We start from the raw sequence: 18,107 nt of genomic DNA on the forward strand, positions 1-18,107 counted from the left end.
CTCCTGCCCCTCATGATCTGCTGAACCTGAGACGAACATGTCTGTTCTTCAGGGTTCAGCCATGCAGTCTCCACAGCATCAGATGCAGAGACTCCAGATCTGGGTGCAGGAGCCGGCCCTGGTCCTGGGAGGGGAGATCGTGCCACCGGGGCAACTCTAGCGGGGGAATAGGGGGTGGCAATTGACAGCTCCAGCAGTGCGCTGAACCAATGTTGGCATGGCCATGTTGGTGTAATCAGTATAGTATCTGCCCTGTCCCTCTTGATCTTTAGCAGGACTCTGTGTATTAACGGGATGAGTGGGAATGCGTACATCAGAACGCCTGTCCACTGTAAGAGAAAGGCGTCAGACAGTGACCCCTCATCGAGCCCGCGAATTGAACAAAACTGGTGATACTTCTTGTTCAACTTAGATGCAAAAAGGTCCACTTGGGGAGACCCCCACCTCTGGAAGATCATACTGGCTACCTTGGAGTGACCACGCGTGGCGGGGTAAGAAGGGCCTGCTGAGGCTGTCTGCTGCATTGTTCTTGATGTCCGGGAGGTGGGAACCTATGAGGTGAAAGTCATGGCTCGCTGCAAGCTTCCACAGATACACCGCCTCCCGGCAAAGGGACCCCCCTCGGTGGGGTGCTCTGCACCAACGTGATGCTCGGCACCAAGGTAGAGCGGGACGGCTCGGAGGTTGCCCTCAGCACTGCCTCCATCAGTAAGGCCTTCAGGCGGATTTCCCTCTCTTTTTGAGTCCGTGGCCTGAATGCCTTACAGATCTTATACTTCTCCTTCCTGTGTGCTTCCCCACAGGCACTTTAGACAACGGTCGTAGGGGTCACTAAGGTTTGCTGCAGGAGACACAGGGCTTGAAACCCAGAGACCAGGGCAAAGGTCCCTAATGGGACTAAACTTAGCTTAACTGCTAACTATTTACAGCACTTAACGAACAATAATGACACTAAAAAGACTAACTAACTAACAACTACTTAAAGGTAACAATGAGAGCACTTGCGATAGCAAGCAACACAGTTTCAGCAACCGACTGGGGCGGAAAGAAGGAACTGAGAGGGCGTAGGGTCGGCAGCGCCTGATATACCATGCCATGTGCGTGGGGCTCTAGAGCGCGCGAGAGCCAGCCCTACAGATACCGCCAAGGGAAAAAAATTCCGGTAACCGTGCACAGAGGCGCGTATGCACTTAGAATGGAATCGACATGAGGAAGCACTCGAAGAAGAAAAGACTAACGCGTCGACTGGAGGGTGGTTCCTGTCGATGCAGTGCAGTGGAGACGCCGCAGCAAGGGAACATAAGTGAGTCGACGGGAGATACAAATGCTACATACTGCCACCAGCAGTGTAGACCAGGCCTCGGACTTCAATTCCAGATTCTGAAACCACCAAAATTAAGATCCAGAATCTGGTCCAGATCTAAAATCCCCAAAGTTTGGTATTATTTGTTTGTATTCCAGGCTTTAATTCGTCTCCATCCCTACGTTTGTTTTTTCCCCTCCAATTCTGACTATTTTTCATTTTGACTGCGCATATGTGTTCCCTCAGCCCAGAGGAACTATATAGCACAGCATGAAAATCTGTTCTCTTGGAATCTGTAGTCAAACCAGAAGCATCAGACATCATGTAAGACAACTTGTTCTTCCAGGATTTCCAGTCCAAATTTGGAAGACAGACGAGGTTTGAATAAATAAAGAGAAGCAGCCAGTTTTCTGGTCTTTAAAAGGAAGCTTCAAACCTTTTAAGGTTCCTCTGTCGTCCCTAATGTAGCTGCAACATTGTAATCACTTCTGTAGAAATGTCAATAATTCAGCATTAATTAACTGGACTACTGCAATGTTTGTTTCTTGGTGTATGTGAGTAACAGACATGGATAAATTAGTATGCTTTTCCCAGCCAGGCTTATCTAGACCCGTTCCCCTCCTCCCCCGCCAAGTAAAGCTCAGTAACACCACATACCCAGCATACAAGAAAGAAAGGAGTTTGTCTAACAAGCACAGCTTCCCACTGGCATCGATGAGGTGGTCTCCAACTTCAAAGGGCTCTGGTTCAACACCTGGAATGGCAGAAAGTTTCAGAAGCAATACTACTATTATACCAATGACAGCGAGGGCCTCCAAGTTACCCCCAAGTTACCCCACTGTCATCTATGGGAATACAATAAACAGCTGTGGCTAAGCAGACCTAGGTAATAACGTGGGTTCCTGTTTCAAGACTGGCAGTGCTTTGCTATCTAGTAGGAACACTATAGTAATGATTCCATGCCAAAAAACTAGTGTTAATGCATTACTTAGACTGAGAAATCAAGGACCCAAGAGAAAACAAGTACAGAGTTAATGTTGAAAGCTCAGCCTTGACTTAGGCTTATCCTTTAAACAGAGTCCCTTTATATATCACTATATAATATAAATTGGAATTTATCATACAATCTGACACAGTCTTCAGGCTTGACTCAATTTTTAAGTGTCAAAGAAATCTACAAAACAAGCCATGTTTGAAGAAAACTGGCTCCTATGCTAAGATGATTTTGGTCTCTTTCAAACAGAATTCTTTCTCACCACTGAACAGGTACGGGTGGGCTACACACTTTCGAAGCTGAATTAAGACATTCTGAAGTTGAACCTTCCTTCCTGCTTCATTTTCAAATGCATCTGAAACACAAACATGAAATGGCAAACCAATTCAGCAAGAGCTTTGCGGATACACTGTAAATGTAGTGACTGGACTCATCTGGACACCCAAAATAGCTCTATAGGTCTAGTACAGAGAAGGGAAATCTTTCTATGTTACACTTTAATGTTCAAATTTAGGTTCCAAATATAACACATTCCCTCTTCATGCATCAACTGAGTTTCTTCTCTCTTTTTTAGTCAAATATTTACCCACTTTGGCAGAGGAAACATTAAAAAGCAATACCTTGTTGGAAATTTTTCCCTGAGACTCTAGTTAGAGAGCCACGGTCCCTACTACTTCACACAGCTCAGGGATTTAACATTTTCCAAATCAACAAATAAAGTTACTTGGTATAACTTGTATTGGAAGGAAAGGCTGGTGGCACCGCTGAGATCTGCTCTGCTGCTACCTGTGTTCCCTTGGGCTGCCAAACTTACTTCCAAGCTCTGCTCAGTGACTCTGAGGGGCCAGTCCGGTCGGAGGAGGGGAAAGAGGCAAGGCTCTGAGAGGGTATGGGAAGCTGAGCTAGGGGAAACACATTCCCTCTGCACTGACGCATCCGCACCTAAAGGGCTTCCCTGGCACTATGGCCTCAGCTCTCTGGTGCACCAAGCAGTAGCACTGGATGAGCTGAGTGTCTCTGCAAGGTCATTAGGATAGCAAGGGCTCTCCAGTGCTACATTAATAGATAGCCTCTATAGACATGTGCATGCTGGTAGTTGGTAGATGAAGGATCCAGGGACTAGATCCCAGGTCTGCAGGGCATGGGAGAGCTGATATTCCCACAGCGTCACTGGGAGGCCAAGCAGAGGCACAGCCAGGGGGCACTATGGAGAGCAGGCGTCGCAGGAAGTGCTGCCCCAGAGACACACAGTGATGGCACCCTGTGGCCCTCTGATTGGCCCAGCGCCCTATTTAACGCCAGGGGTCGCCCCCAGAAGTTGTCTGGGCAACCACACAGACTTCTGCCTACTGCAATGCCAGACTTTGCTTGATCTCCTGATCTCCAGCCTCCGACTCTAGCCTGACTCTGACCCTGATTCCAGCCTCTCGAGTCTAACACTGTACTGCCTCTCATCTCTGGCCTTTGACGGCAGCCTGACTCACACCCTGGCTCTGGGCTTACGGAATCAGGGTCGTGCGATCCCTCCAATTCCTGCCCGGCGATTACCATCCCTGGTGGACGGACCTCAGCCCAGCCGTGACCGCTAGGCCAGACCGCCTACGCCCTGGTCCCTTACCGTATAAAGTAGTGTTCACACAGGAAAGAGTATGAGGTCAGAACAGGGAGTGAACATCTGAGTGTAATTCAGCCTAAATGGTGTGTTCATTTTGGTTGGTTATATATTAGAAATACAAAGGAGTTTGTTGTACAGGTGAAGAATCCATGAGAGTGTTTGGTTGGGTGTTAACACCTGTTAACTGAAGGACATTTTAAATGGTGATACAAAAGGTATTTCTGAAGATCTTTAACTGCATTTTAATTAGAGGCTGGTCCAAACCAGAATCCTGAGATAGACTGCTCCCAGACTTTGGGAAAGTTCAGATCCAAATGCCAGTGGACCAAACCAAAAGCCCAGAATCAAAGAGCCCTGAACCCTGGGAAAGTTTGCATCAAGATTTAAATTTTGAGGCTCAGACTCATCTCCAATTGTATTATTACTTGCTTATTGAATGATCATTCAGAATACTGAACTCAGCACAATCATTCAGTGCATTTTCTGAATGCTAATGCATCTCATATTTCACTACAAGAGGGCATGGATTTACAAAAGTGAACTTATTTTGCTTTTAAATAAACTGATTTGGTCCAAACCTCCCCTCCCATCCCCCCCATCTCCTAATTACCTAGATCTTTCATCAAAATGGCCTTGTAATATTTTCTCTGCAGGGCTGACATCCCATGATACAGTACCACTTCCACCTTTTTAGGCAGCTCTGCCGCGACCTCAGCCTTCACCCTTCTAAGCAAGAAGGGCTGTAGAAGACTGTGCAGTTCTTTGGCTGCATGGAAAAAAAAGTTGCAATCAGTGAATTAAGCATAAGGAAAGTCACCAGCACTTTATTTTATTTTTGTACAAACATTAAGGAAACCTCACACCATCTTGTGAGATGATTACGTATTTTCCCTATTTTATAGAAGAGGAAACTGAAGCAAACTTGACTTCCTAAACATATCTACCTAAACACATATTAAAGCTCCTACATGCTGATATAAGCGGCTTCTTTTCATAGCTAATCAGTGTCAGAGAAAGCAAACTCTGAAATCCCAACACCCAGTCCCCTGCTCTAACCAAATGACAGCACTAATTCTCCAGTACATTTTATGACTCATTACTTGCCTGGCTTGCTCTCCTTTTCAATCCCATGGTAACATTGAACAAACTCTTCCACTTGTTCTTTGGGAAAGATATCCGGCTCAATAAAACTGAGGAGGGAATACAGCTCCTGGAGACTGTTCTGAACAGGGGTGCCCGTGAGCAGGAGACTAAAGTCCACTGAAAACTGAGATAAGCAAAGGCCAAGTAAAATGAACTGCAGCATGCAATTGGAATGAAAAGTTATTTGACACACAAACCCCCTTTCACTACTCTCCCACACAACCAAAATCTGAAAGTTAGTAGAGAGGCACCTGCAGAACTCTGCAACGTCAGTGAAATGCAGCAAATACAAGATTTGGAGTAATAAAGAAACTTACAGGGCCTAATTCTCCTTTCAAACACTCTGGTGTAAATCAGGTGCAACTCCTCCGAAGTTAAGAGAGTTACCCCAAAGCACAAAACATGTATGATCAAGATAAGAATGAAGGCCAAAGATGGTGCCATTAAAATATTAATCTCCCCCACACTATATGCACATACCATGTGCACAATTTTAAATAACCATAGCTGGTTGGAAAATTTCTACAAAATCAAAACACCAGAATGAAATTACACAAAATCCATGCTCTGCTCCCTTGTTTTCAGACCAGCTCTGATAATGCTGATATTTATCTGCACTGTGCTATTTGCAGTATTCGCTGTACTCAGACTGGGGAACACAGCTACTACTATGGCAAATTTAATACAACATAAAATTCCTACCAAGTTCAAAAATGAGCAGAATGAAGGTGGGATTTTAGCATTAACAATGAACACCCTGGCCCTAGAAATAACACTGTTCAAATTAATAAAAAATATTTCCCTGGCCATGTTGTGTCCTTGGACGTGCTCCTACTGGGGCAAGTTTGGATCTGGGACAGCTGGGTAAATCCTGAGCAACTCCACCAACTTCAATAAAGAGAAGTGACTTAACCAAGATCACCTAGCAAGACCACAGAAATAGCCCCCAAGAGTCATGACCCCCTGCACTCACCACTGGACAAGACTCCCATATTCACTGCTATCTCACTTTGTTATTTTTAATCATTTATATCAGAAATACAGACTCCTGACACTGTTTTCACATAGCTGTGATTTAGTTCCATGTCATCTGAAGCTTCCTTGCATTAATCCTTTTCTCACATTCCTTTCAAACTTCTGAAGCCCAAACGTGAGTCAGAATGTGAGACAAGTTCCAGACAAGGATTCCCCATCCCAATCCATTGACAACATAGGGCCCAATCCATCTGCCACTGAAGACAATGGGAGTCTATCTACTGACTTTGATGGGAACTGGATCAGGCCCACAGATGAACAAACATGCTGAGGGATAGTGATAACATAAATAATGAATTTGTATCCTTTAAAGGGGGAAAAAATCCTTTAATTGCTAAAAGGCTGTTGGGCTCTTTTACCTCTGAAAGTGTCTTGTGCAGCAGTGAGTTCTGATTTTTCAGTCTGTGAGCTTCATCCACAACCAGAGCAGCCCAGTTAAAACTGTAAGAAAAGACAATAGAAATAGAAAATATTGTTGTCATTTAAAATTCAACTCATTCTTGCCAATGTGAAAAGGTCCATATCAATAGCATCTCTTTATGTTTGTACTGGAGATGGCCCTCAACCGAGACCCAGGATCTAAAATCCCCTGAATTTCAAAGGAAAAAAAAATCAGATCTTCACTTAAAGTTTGCCACTCAGGTGCATTGCTTGGTGTAATGGATGCCTTGGAGCAATCTATATTTAAGGTGGTAAAACCTTTTCCATTCTACCCTCTTGTTTTCCATCATTTATAACTCTCTGCAACAGTCGTCTTTCAGCTTGAAGCTTCCCAGGCTGTGTCTGCCCAAAGATGAACTTTTGGGGATAAAAAGAAGGTGGGGACATGGGGAAACAGTTCAGCTGCTTTTGAGAGAGTAAAGTAAATTACACTTTTTTCCATTATAAACAAATATTCCTGTGAGCTAGTTTTGAACAGTTGGAGTAGAAGCCAGCCATTTGGCAGGGAAATAGACCTGACTGAGAAGTATATCACAGCCTTGTTATGGAGGAAGGTGGCTTTTCACTTGGCCAAGTGAGCCTTTGAAAATCATGCGACGAGGATATACATATCTAGTGTATCTTTTGTTTTGCTAAGCTTGTAAAGAACACTCTGAAGGCAGGATACACTGAATTCCTATCCATCTTTGTAACGTTCTCGGAGATCTACAGATGAAAAAGTGCAAAGTTGTATTGTCATTAGCCATATTTTTCAGATGGAATAATTAAGGCTCAAAGAATTTGAATGCTGTTTCTTGGAGGCACTGAGGCCTAGTGGGTTAAGCACAACAAGAACCAAGAGACTGGTCCTGAGGCTGACATTTACATGATAACAGGCAGGTCACTTAACCCCCCTGACATTCTTTATTCTAAATACTACACTGATGGTGTAAACTATGCAAAATTATATGGAATTAAGCAGAACATCATTTGGAAACTAAAGGACTGAATTGCATTCTCAGTGGTTTTATTATTTTTTTTTTTTTACAATACACAAAAAATGTTTCACAGTGTGTTAATTACAAGCTCAAGACATGGATTCTATCATGATGTGTTCATCAAGTCCAGTATCTTGCCTCTAGCAGTGGCTAATACCTGATGCTTCAGAGGAAAGTAACAGAGTCACCAAAGTACACCTGACTAGTTGTGAATTGAGGCTGAGGGGATGGGGCGGGGGAATTGTTTTTTTACTATCGAGTCCCTGAAGCATTCCTTAACTTTGATTGGTTCCAGAATTCATAATGAACAATGTTTGTATTGTAAGGCATTAGCATTATTTGTATAAGATATCCAAATCCCTTCCCAGTTCAAGTGCCACCTTATATAAAATCTTCTGTGATCATGACATAAATATCTGCCACTGACTAGTTATACTAATAAAATACACATCTCGCTAGAAAGTGAGATAACTACTCAATAGCAGGATCTGCTGGACTGGCAATGTGATTTGATACAGTTTAAGTTATGATCTGTCATGTGTCCACCATATGATAATGTAATTCACTTTTGTCAAAGTTTGTATCTATAACCTAAACCAGTGCAGCCACTATTGTTTACTCCCTGAGAGCAAAAAACCCACTCAGTGATTTCACGCCAGTTGTGTGTGACCAGTGCACATTTCCTATGTCACCTGCTTGAAAATTGTCCTTTTAGAAGCTGGGAGGGAATTGCTCATGTACAATGTGGCTGAAAGTGAAAAGATCCTTCACTGAAAGTTGCTAGAAGCAAACTCTAATAATCAAAGAAGGGTGACAATGGCTTATATGAAACAACAGAGATGTGATCTCATATAAATGTGTCTAGAGAAACTGTTGACAGACCTGCTGTATAAATTCTAATAAAATAAAAATAAACTCACAATTTTAGAAATGCTCCATCTTTCAGGCAAATCTGTAATTAAACGAAATCAACATTACACACAATGCATTACATTTATATAGCGCCGCTCAACATGAGATATCCTAAAGCTATTTACTAACATAAACTGATATATAAACAGTTCACAGACAAGGATCACTTCACCAACCCTTGAACTGCAGCTGCTTCTTGAGTGGAATATGGCATCTGCTTAACAGCAAACAACAACGCTACACAACAGGAGAAAAACTGAGAGGACTGAAACTACAGGGAAAATTTAGAGGAAGGAATGTAATTAGTGGAGTAGCAATTTGGCCTAGACACCCTAATTGTTCTTATGGAAAGTGTCCTGGATCTATGCTGATCACATGTTGCCAGGATCTTAGTTTTATGTCTCATCTGAAATACAATACAAAACACAAGCAGTAAAGCTCAGCCAAGAAATATTGAGAGAGACTCTCAAGCTGGTGAAAATGTTCAGATATCTCAGCCAAGTCTTTTCACCTTTGTCATGTTTTCCTGTCATGCTTCTTCCCACATTTGAGAACTAGTAAAGATATCTGTCCCCTCCATGTCCCATTTCCTCTCCTCTTTGACCCTGCTTTAAAATAGGTGATAATGTGTGGCATCAAAATTACTTGCTAATGTCATAAGCACACACACTGTCGACCTTCAAAAAGGAGGAGAAGCTGGGCTGTGTCAAGAGAAAAGCTCTTATTAAAAGCACAGAGCTCATCACTGGCAACAGCAAAGGGAAAAGAGAAATATTAGTCAAGTGAATTTCTATATGTATAGGTGGGGCTTTCTCAAGCTTGCTCCAGTGTGAAAGTCCCTCTTTAGTGCCCTCAGGACAAGTAATCTCATAGCACAGACAGGACCAAGGAGGAGCAAGAGTGGAAAGATAGGCAGGGTCGGGGGGGCAGCATGGGACAGATAGACACAATCTAAGGGGGAAGAGAAAGCAAGAGACCCCAAAACAGGGGGTCTAGCAGTGAGCTAGGCTGATGCAATGAAGGAAGGTCAGATAAAGCAGATGGTGGAAGCTAATGGGGAGCTAAGAGGGAGACCTTTAACCGCTACTAGATTCAAGTAGATGTGTTGGTTTATTTTAAAAGCCGATTGAGTTAATGGTGCTAAATCACTCCCACGAGGAGTGATTTATAATGGAGAAGATTTTTATTTTTCCCTCAAGCATAACTAAACAACAGACCACTGGTTTAATAACTGCAGAAGAGGCCAAAGCAGCGATTAAGAGCCCGATCATGTTCTGGCTAGCTCCCATCCTGTTCCCATTGGCACCAGTCAGAGCAGTAAGTGACTGGTAAGTAACAGGTCCCTCCGTTTAGCACTCCTTATGCAGATCAAACTCCAATTACCTTCAAGGGGAGTTTCACTGGAGAAAGGCCTGGGAATAGGGGTTCTGTCTAAGTAAGGAGTGCAACAATGAATAGGATGAAGGGGAGGGTAACTTCAAGCAGAACTGTCCTCTACGTGAAGAGGCTCTGGCTAGAAATGAAGCTGTGTTCCGCACGCAGGTAATGCTCCTGTCTGCTGACAGGTACCTCATATGTAGTTAACAGCACGTGGAAATAAGAATGCGCTTTCAGGTCCCTCTGCAGCTTGGCCCTTTCCTCCTTGTCTCCTGCATATGTCACATAGGAAAGACCTGGAGCAAATCTGTTTTCATTATAAAAAACAAAAGCAGTGAGCTAGGCTGAGTCTTTCATGTAAGTAAAGGACATAGTTTACTTTGAACTCAGTCTACCAAACCTAGTGTATAAACCAGAGAAAGGCCCAAACTGCAAAGTCGAATCCAAGAGTTTACAGCTTTTAGAGGAGGGAGTTCGGAGTCGAGTCTCTGACTCTACACCTACCCAGATGGTTTTGGAGCCAGGCTGGATCCTATTTTGTGGTTCTGGCCTGGAGGAGCCCAAAGTCTCATGGCTAGTCTCTCATCCTGATGCTCAAGATGGGAAATCTTGTTATAGCAACCTGTCTCCTGGGATTTCCATCATTTTGAGCTGAAAAATCTCATAAAAAGACAGCCCTGATTTTTCTGAGCCTGATTCAGCCTCGAGATCAAATCTAGATCTAAAATCCAAAGGGGCCCTCCTGCAATCAGCAAAATAGAACTCCTGTAACAAAGTGATAGGTTCCCATGGGTGTCAGCAGGAAGCTGGCTTTACCCCCCATTACCTGCAGGGAACAATCCTGCAATGGACCAAGCCCCCCTTCATCTTCCACTGAAGTCAAGTTCATACCACCCAGTCCAGAGCTCTTTACTTGTCACTGAAGTCAGTGGGAATCCTTCCCTCAGCAGGTAGTATGGGTAAAAGCCCAAAAATCCCCTATTCATAAGATCCAGCAATACCCAGCCCTCTCCAGCTCTGCACAATGCACAAATATCCCCATAGCCTTTATAAGATGGAGAGAGAAGAAGGTAAGAAATACTGTGAAAGCAGAGTTAGAGGAGTCATGATAATGGAATTCTCTCCCACTTCCCACCAAAAACATTTACTTAGCTCCCCCCTCTTGAACAGATAGTCACTACTTGTCTATATCATTAACTTAAGCATATTGATCCATATTTACCCAGCCATCCCCTATGTAAAGAAATTCTGTCTAAACTGCATCTATTCACTCCGGACCCTGATCCTGAGAGACTGTGACCTCCTATGAACCCACTGAAATCCTCTCTTCCCCTTCTGATCCTAACCCTCTGCCCCTCCTCTTAGGGTCAGACCTTTAGGGCCCAAATTTTTAGACGTTTATGCATGGTAGCTGCACATTCAGGTCATCCAATGCACACACATATGTCTGCATTGTGAGTGCACCTGTAAGGGTGTTTGTCATGCCCAATTTGAGCATGCACAGATGTGCACACTTTTGTGTGCAGACTTAATAGTATGGTCAGTATCCTTTACTCAAATGAAGATCTCATGAACTTCAATGGGGTTCTCTCTAAGGGACGTTGAGCATGGAGGTGACCATCCAAAACAATAAAAGCAGGAAAGTGCAGGTTGGAGTTGAGTCACAGATCACCCATCATCATCATCGGTAGCATTTATGTAGGGGACATCTCAATGAACCAGAGTGGTGTAAGGAATACTATCTCTTAATTGTGAATGGTGCTGTTTTGTGCCATAGCTTTCATAGACTGATAGATTCTAAAGCCAGAAGGGACTACTACAATCCTCTCAGCTGCCTTGCATAACACAGGCCATAGGACTGCTCTGAAATAAATCCTGTTTGAACTAGAGCATATCTTTTAGAAAGAGAAAAGGAGGGTAAAAATCAACGATTTGGGGAAAAAATACATTAAAAAATGGATTTTTTAAAATTTAAATTAAATTAATTTATTAATTTATTTTTTAAGAATCATAGAATATTAGAGTTGGAAGGGACCTCAGGAGGTCATCTAGTCCAACCCCCTGCTCAAAGCAGGATAAACTTACTTAAATTTAAATTTGAAATTATGGCAATATATGTTAAGGTCTAAACTTACTATGATCTATGAAATTCATTTAAATTACATAACAATATTAAGCAGTACATATTCGCCGCTGAAATTTTAAAGAAAATCAAACCACTGAAATGGTAGAAGTCACTGGCTAAGCAGCTGGAACCAGAGTTTGTTGAGGTGCTTTTGACAACTGTAATCTCTTCTGTAAATACAGAGAGAATATTTTCTTCATTTCCGTTTATTCAACTAGTTTAGTTCTATAACTACGAGTTCATTGAAAGGTAAAAAACTGATTGGGAGTTGAAAAAGCAGGAAAGCTGGTTTTCATCTTCCAATCTATGAATAAAAATGAGGTGTGAGAGGATGAGACCTACTAGTTCAAAAATCTTGAAGAACATGGAGACCAGAAACAACCAATTAAATTCACTAACTACAGATTATTGTTATTATTTGTATTACTGTGGCACTTAGTCATAGCCACGGTATAATATTTCCTTTTTTAAATAATCAGTTTTAATTGCAAAACGTGTTTTGATAAATTTACCTTTTTTTCCTTATGTATTCAGCACATTTAAGGTAGCTTTATCTAGCTAATAAAAACAAATTTAAAATGCCGTTTTTGTAGATTTTTAATTTATTCCAATTTCCATCTATATATCACTAGACACAAATCACAAGAAAGAAATTAACTATCCTCTAGTAAATAAGAAATGTATTATTCACCATTTTCTAACATAAAAAATATAAATATTAAGAATCTGAATAAATGTAGGGTAAGCCATATCATTGCTTAAATAAATATGTATAGATATAGCATATCCTTCTGCTTAGCGAAAAGGAATATAGTACAGAAACTATGTTTAATTGAAAGTCAGTATGTTTTAATGTTTACCAACCAATGGGAATGAAGCTTTCTTTAGGGAAGTAAGTAAAAAGTACAAATGCAAAACAAGATTGAAATAGTTGATTTAAATCAAGGTGCCCCGCTTATTGATTTAATCATGATTAAAATCAGAGTTTTAAATTGCCTTTCTTTTAAAAAAAAAAAAAATCCAGTCATCCACCTTTGAAGTGTCAGTGGCTGCACTTTCACAAAACAAAACAAAAAAACCTCACACACGTGGGTGACTGAGCATACATATTTTAAGAGGACCTTTGCAACTAACACATACGAGATGATGATATAATTGCTGAGGCTTACCTTTCCAGCTCCTCCTTCCAGTTGCTCAACACAGACAGAGGACAGAGAATCAGAAATGGCCTTTTGTTTAACTTTCCAGTCAAATAAACAAGCAGAGCAATAGTCTAGAACACACATGGACAGACAAAAAGATTTTTTTTTTTCAATAATTAGAAATGGACACAACCTCCCTATTTCACAGGTAGCTCATGCAGGTTCTCTTCTACAACAAAACAGGACAAAAAAAACATCCCAAATCAAAACCACTCGAAACTATGGAAAAGTTTAGATCTGAATACTGCAGCTCAGCCCCAAAGAATCCCCTCCCCCAAGAATCTTCTCTCCCACAACGACTGAAGAGCATCTACTCTGGCAATGTTTAAAACAATTAATTCACTCGTTATTTAAGATTCATGGAATACTGTCAGCTGAACATGCACGCCAGGCTCATTCTCCAAAACTCTTAACAAAATTTGAGAGACTTACTTTGAAAAACGTCTCAAAATATTAATACGAAAAATCTACAATTTTTATCTATCACTGACCCTGAAACTGAACTTTATAAAACTATCTACCCAGACTTGCATCAAACTGACATCATCATTATACTGACAATATGTTGTTTTTACAACTTAACAGGAATGTTTCATGCTTGGCCATCATTACTTTTGTCCACAATGTTCAATGCAATGTCTCTTGACAGAAGACCATTTTGCCTTAAAATTAAAATAAAATAAATAAAGCTCCCACTGAGTGTTACTCAGGCAAAACTCCCTTTGACTTCAGTAAAGGTTTTGACGAGTAAATACTAAAGGAATCAAGATTTAGACCTTAATCCTTTCTGTAAGCACTTCAGAATTTGATTATTGGTTTGATCACTGGTATTTTTCTGCCTCTTGTAGGATTGACTGGGAAAACAGAAATTGGGCCAAGTTGTTTTTCTACATAGTAATGAAAAAATGCACCTGACAGGTCTTTCCGAGACCCATCTCGTCACCCAGGATGCAGCCATGCTGAATTCCGTAGCACTGTACTAGCCATTTTACTCCTTCCATTTGGTAGGAACGTAGCTGGATACCTAGAAATAAAAGCAAATGGTGTAAAGCTACATCCTACTGCAATGTGCTCTACATCCCGAGACCATTCAGAAGCTGAAACTGGTGCAGACCATGCCTGCCTGCCAACTCAAAGCACATAGCAATGGTACTTCATCATCTGTACTGTCTGCCAATAAGTTTTCAGGCGGAGTTTAAGGCACTGGTTTTTACTTATAAATCCCCAAATGATTTGGGACCTGTCTACTAGGCAGATCACTTCTCTAAAACTGTCAAACTGCTGCAGCTGAGATCAGTGGAGATGCCTGAACTGGCACCTCCTCAAATTAAAAAGACGGGAAATTCTTGAGTGGCATTTTCCATGATGGGTCTTCAGCTTTGGAACTCATCCCTCATCCTCCTTGGCTGCCAGCATGTGGCTTGCTACAAGACATGCTACCAAACTCATCTTTTCTCTCTGGCATTTGGGGATGGAACACATTGAAGTTTTCTGTTGGTTCTGGGTAGGGAATATATCCAGATGAGCTGATGTACCTTCTGGAAGATCTCTGCATACCTCTGGTTGAGAACCACTGATTTCGAGCACAATTTCCAGGAACATCAACTGATTTGTTCCCCCAGCTTGAGACATCTAGGCCAATTTTCAAAATTGCGTGCCTAAAGTCAGGCCATGTATTTAAGTGCCTAAATGTGGATTGTGGGGTCTTAGGTGGACATCAAATCTATATTCAGACTCCTTAAAATGTAGCCTCATTTTCAACTCAGGCCATTTATTTAGGTGCTTAAATATGGATTTAATGTCAAGCACCCTCTCTTGAAAGTCTTGGCCTCAGCATTTGCTATGATGTGGTAATCATTTCTAAACAAGCTATTTGCTGAATTTTCTATACTTCAAACATGGAACGTCCCTGTAAAGTCAAGTATTGTATTGTAGCAGTCACACAGCAAGGCAATTTATGTTTATAGTCACAATATAAAAACCAAAATTAAGGATTCCTGTATTGTTCTCTTCAATACCTTGACTTTTGATACTGTGACCCACACCTCAATCCCTTGCTGTAAAGCGTGAAATTGTCTGGGTGAAAGTCCCAGAGAGTGGATTGAAGCACAACTCCCAGCTGTGATGTAGAGTGTGCAAACAAGCAGATTGGAGAATTGCTCTGCAGGGGATTAAGATAAATAGTAGTTTCCCTTCACTAGCACTTGCCATCAAAGGAGCAGAAAGCACCTTACACATGTTGAACAAAACTTCCCAGCCCACTTTGATGTTGGTCAGAATTATCTCCATTTCACAGATAAGGAAACCTAAGGCACCAACAAGAGAAGTGACTTGTCCACAGGAAGTGTTGTGGAAGATCCAGGAATTCCAACTCCTGTGCTTTAACTAGAAAGTAAAGGAGCAGGTTGATGAACTACAATGTTGGAGAGTTAGAGAGATGTAGCAAGTGGGTTGGGGAACTATTTTCTATAGAAGGAACAGAGAATAGGATCACATGTAAAGTCTCCTATCCAAACTGGGCTCCGTCTAGAAAGCATTTTATTGTAAGACTTTATTAACTGATTGCAGTTGAGAGAGACCAGGGGAAAAAAAAATTAAAATAGTGTTGTGTTAGAGATGGTATTTTTTTCAGAGAGAGTGACTGTTAGAAACATTAAGAGAACTTGAATGTTAAATGTAGATTTATTTCATTTAATCAATTTCCTAACATTACAGGAATCTTCTTTTTTGAAATGCTGATAGTGGAAGAAGAGTTGTTGTTTTCTAGGATCTTGTTTTAAAAGACAAACCATATGGCTGTTATTTTTAGAGCCAGTCACCCTGCCAAAACAAATAAGTGTTTTCTTTTTTAAATCTACCTCCATGTGAGAGGAAGGATTTTACCCTTTGTGTGTCAGTGGGACATGTACAATTTCAAACTTTTGTTTGCTTACATCTACCTTCTCTCAGCTTCAGGCAGCCTGACAGTTTCCATGGCCTAAAACAAAACCAAAAAACCCAACAGAGTAGCTTATTTCATTAAAAAAAAAAAAAAATCTTTCATCACAGAACTGGGCAGAGTAAATCACATTCTAATCTAGTTTACCCGGTGCAATTCCCCAGTAACTCCAAAGAACCTGTTAGGGAACCATTACAGACACATGGGTCACAGATACAGGCCTTAATCAGATAAAAAACCTGCATCCTTTCATGTAGTTAATTTGAGTCAGGGTCCTTTTTCAGCTGCGACAAAAAAGCCTGGACAGACACGCAGACAGGTTCATATGAAAAGAATCATTTATTCAGCGGAAGGCTTACAGAGAGAGTAAGCGTTGATTCCTTCTTCACTGCAGACTTTTATACCCTAGCCATATGGGAGTGGGGCACCCTTATCTCTAAACCAGCTAATGCACACTTCCTGTTTCTTCCCGGTAGTTTTACTTATAGGACATTCCCATACATCCCTCTGTTCCTGCCCTGTTGTTTTTCTGCTCACGTGACATTCCTACTTTCTAACCACGTGACATTTCCATGCATGACTTCCTTTTCCACTGTTACCTATTTCTGTACCTTCAGCTGATCATTCTTGTTCCCTGACAGACCCAATTCCTGTCTGAACTATTGCATTGGCTGACGGCCGGGATGAGCCAGGAGCCCCATTCACTGGGATGGAGTGTGTGAGTTTGGATCCACTGACAGCAGCCCCAGGCACTGGGTTGTTACTGGGCAGGCAATGCCAAACCACCTGGCAGGGCTATAGGTAGGAGCGCCGCCTGCGGCCTCCTCTCTGCTCGTACCCCACCTGCCCTGGGCCCAGCCAGTCCCGCACTCGCTCTACCCTGCACACGAGGCGCTTCGCCCCACGGCTCCCGCCAGCCCCACTGACCTGTCAGGCCCCACTGCTGTAAGTCCTTCTCCTCCACGCCCGGCCCCGCTTTATGGGGCTCATTGCACCGGGCCTGGGAGAAGCGAGACATCGCGAGCTGCGGAGACTCCGCCTTCACCCCCCACCCCGGCCTGCAAGGCCCAGAACAGGCCGGCCCCACAGCGCCGCTGCTATGGAAACCCCCGCCCCTGTGACCTATCAGAATTGACCCCGGAAGGCCGGCCAGCGCTGTTCTGTTATTGGCTGACCGAAGCAGCGCCTCGAGCCCAATCCTCTCTGCGGCCTGCGATTGGCTGGTCGCACAAGACGGCTTCCCTCATTGGTCAGACGCAGCTCCCCGCTGTTGATTGGACGAGTCGCTGGGCTGCCCTGGGATTTTTCTTGGCATGCACGCGGCAGGCTGCTTTTTTCCACCCGAGCTGGTTTTGCGGGGATGCGTTACAGCTTCTTTTCTGCGGCTGGCGCTCTTCGACTCACCCAGCTCCTGCCTAGGAAGGGGGCTTTGCAAAGCCCTGGGCTTGCTCTGCATTCTCACCCGCTCCCGCTTTGAAATAAAAAAATTAAACCAGCTTTATTTACAGGCCGTATTTCTCTGGCACTTTCCATCAGCGCGTCCCAAAGCCCTGAAATATTAAAAGGGACATCGACTAGAAACCTAGTCATGGGAAAAAAGAAAAAAAAAGAGGCACAAGGAAAGTAGTTTAAAGCATGAATCTCTAGAGCAATCGTGTTTACGGTGCTATCGCGGCTTTTTCTGTTTGTGTAGCTTTTTCTGTCCCCTGTTACTATGGGAAAGACACACAGCAGAGCCCAGGCTCAGTCACTTTCTTCTGTTAACAGTGGTGTACGTGCTTAACTTCATAGGCATGAATTGTTCCACTGAGATCACCGGCTCTTCACACCACACTGGTAACTAGGTGGTAACTGAAGGATTAGGACCTCGGCAAAGATTTGCACTCAAGTACCTGTATCCCTTAAAAGGGTTGGGGCATAATTGATTATAGAGGGAAAACAGTGACATTGACGGGGCACTAAGTGCTGCCTACTGCAGGAAGGCGAGACATTGGGAGAGGGCGGGGGGGAGAGGAATTCACGTACCGCCCTGCAAACCCTCAAAT

General features: G+C 42.7%; 1 protein-coding gene across 2 annotated transcripts in view; it reads right to left on the reverse strand.

The window, feature by feature from the left end:
- Positions 1-18,055, reverse strand: part of CHD1L (chromodomain helicase DNA binding protein 1 like) — a 33,890-nt gene extending 15,835 nt beyond the window's left edge. The window contains exons 1-10 of one of the 2 annotated variants that reach the window (XM_067546030.1): positions 16,990-18,055; positions 14,036-14,148; positions 13,092-13,195; positions 9,990-10,104; positions 8,429-8,460; positions 6,450-6,531; positions 5,017-5,179; positions 4,523-4,678; positions 2,560-2,652; positions 1,961-2,057 (exon numbers count right to left, since the gene is read on the reverse strand). In XM_067546030.1, the coding sequence (XP_067402131.1) occupies positions 1,961-2,057; positions 2,560-2,652; positions 4,523-4,678; positions 5,017-5,179; positions 6,450-6,531; positions 8,429-8,460; positions 9,990-10,104; positions 13,092-13,195; positions 14,036-14,148; positions 16,990-17,080 (1,046 nt within the window). In that variant the 5' untranslated portion in view covers positions 17,081-18,055. Of the gene's footprint in view, positions 1-1,960; positions 2,058-2,559; positions 2,653-4,522; positions 4,679-5,016; positions 5,180-6,449; positions 6,532-8,428; positions 8,461-9,989; positions 10,105-13,091; positions 13,196-14,035; positions 14,149-16,989 lie in introns of those variants that run through there. The other variant, XM_067546031.1, reaches the window with a different exon arrangement.
- Positions 18,056-18,107: the final 52 nt, after the last annotated feature.

This window comes from Emydura macquarii, unplaced genomic scaffold, assembly GCF_026122565.2.
Source record: "Emydura macquarii macquarii isolate MOO-44397 ecotype Brisbane River unplaced genomic scaffold, CSIRO-AGI_Emac_v2 contig_1119, whole genome shotgun sequence".
Taxonomy (NCBI): Eukaryota; Metazoa; Chordata; order Testudines; family Chelidae; genus Emydura; species Emydura macquarii.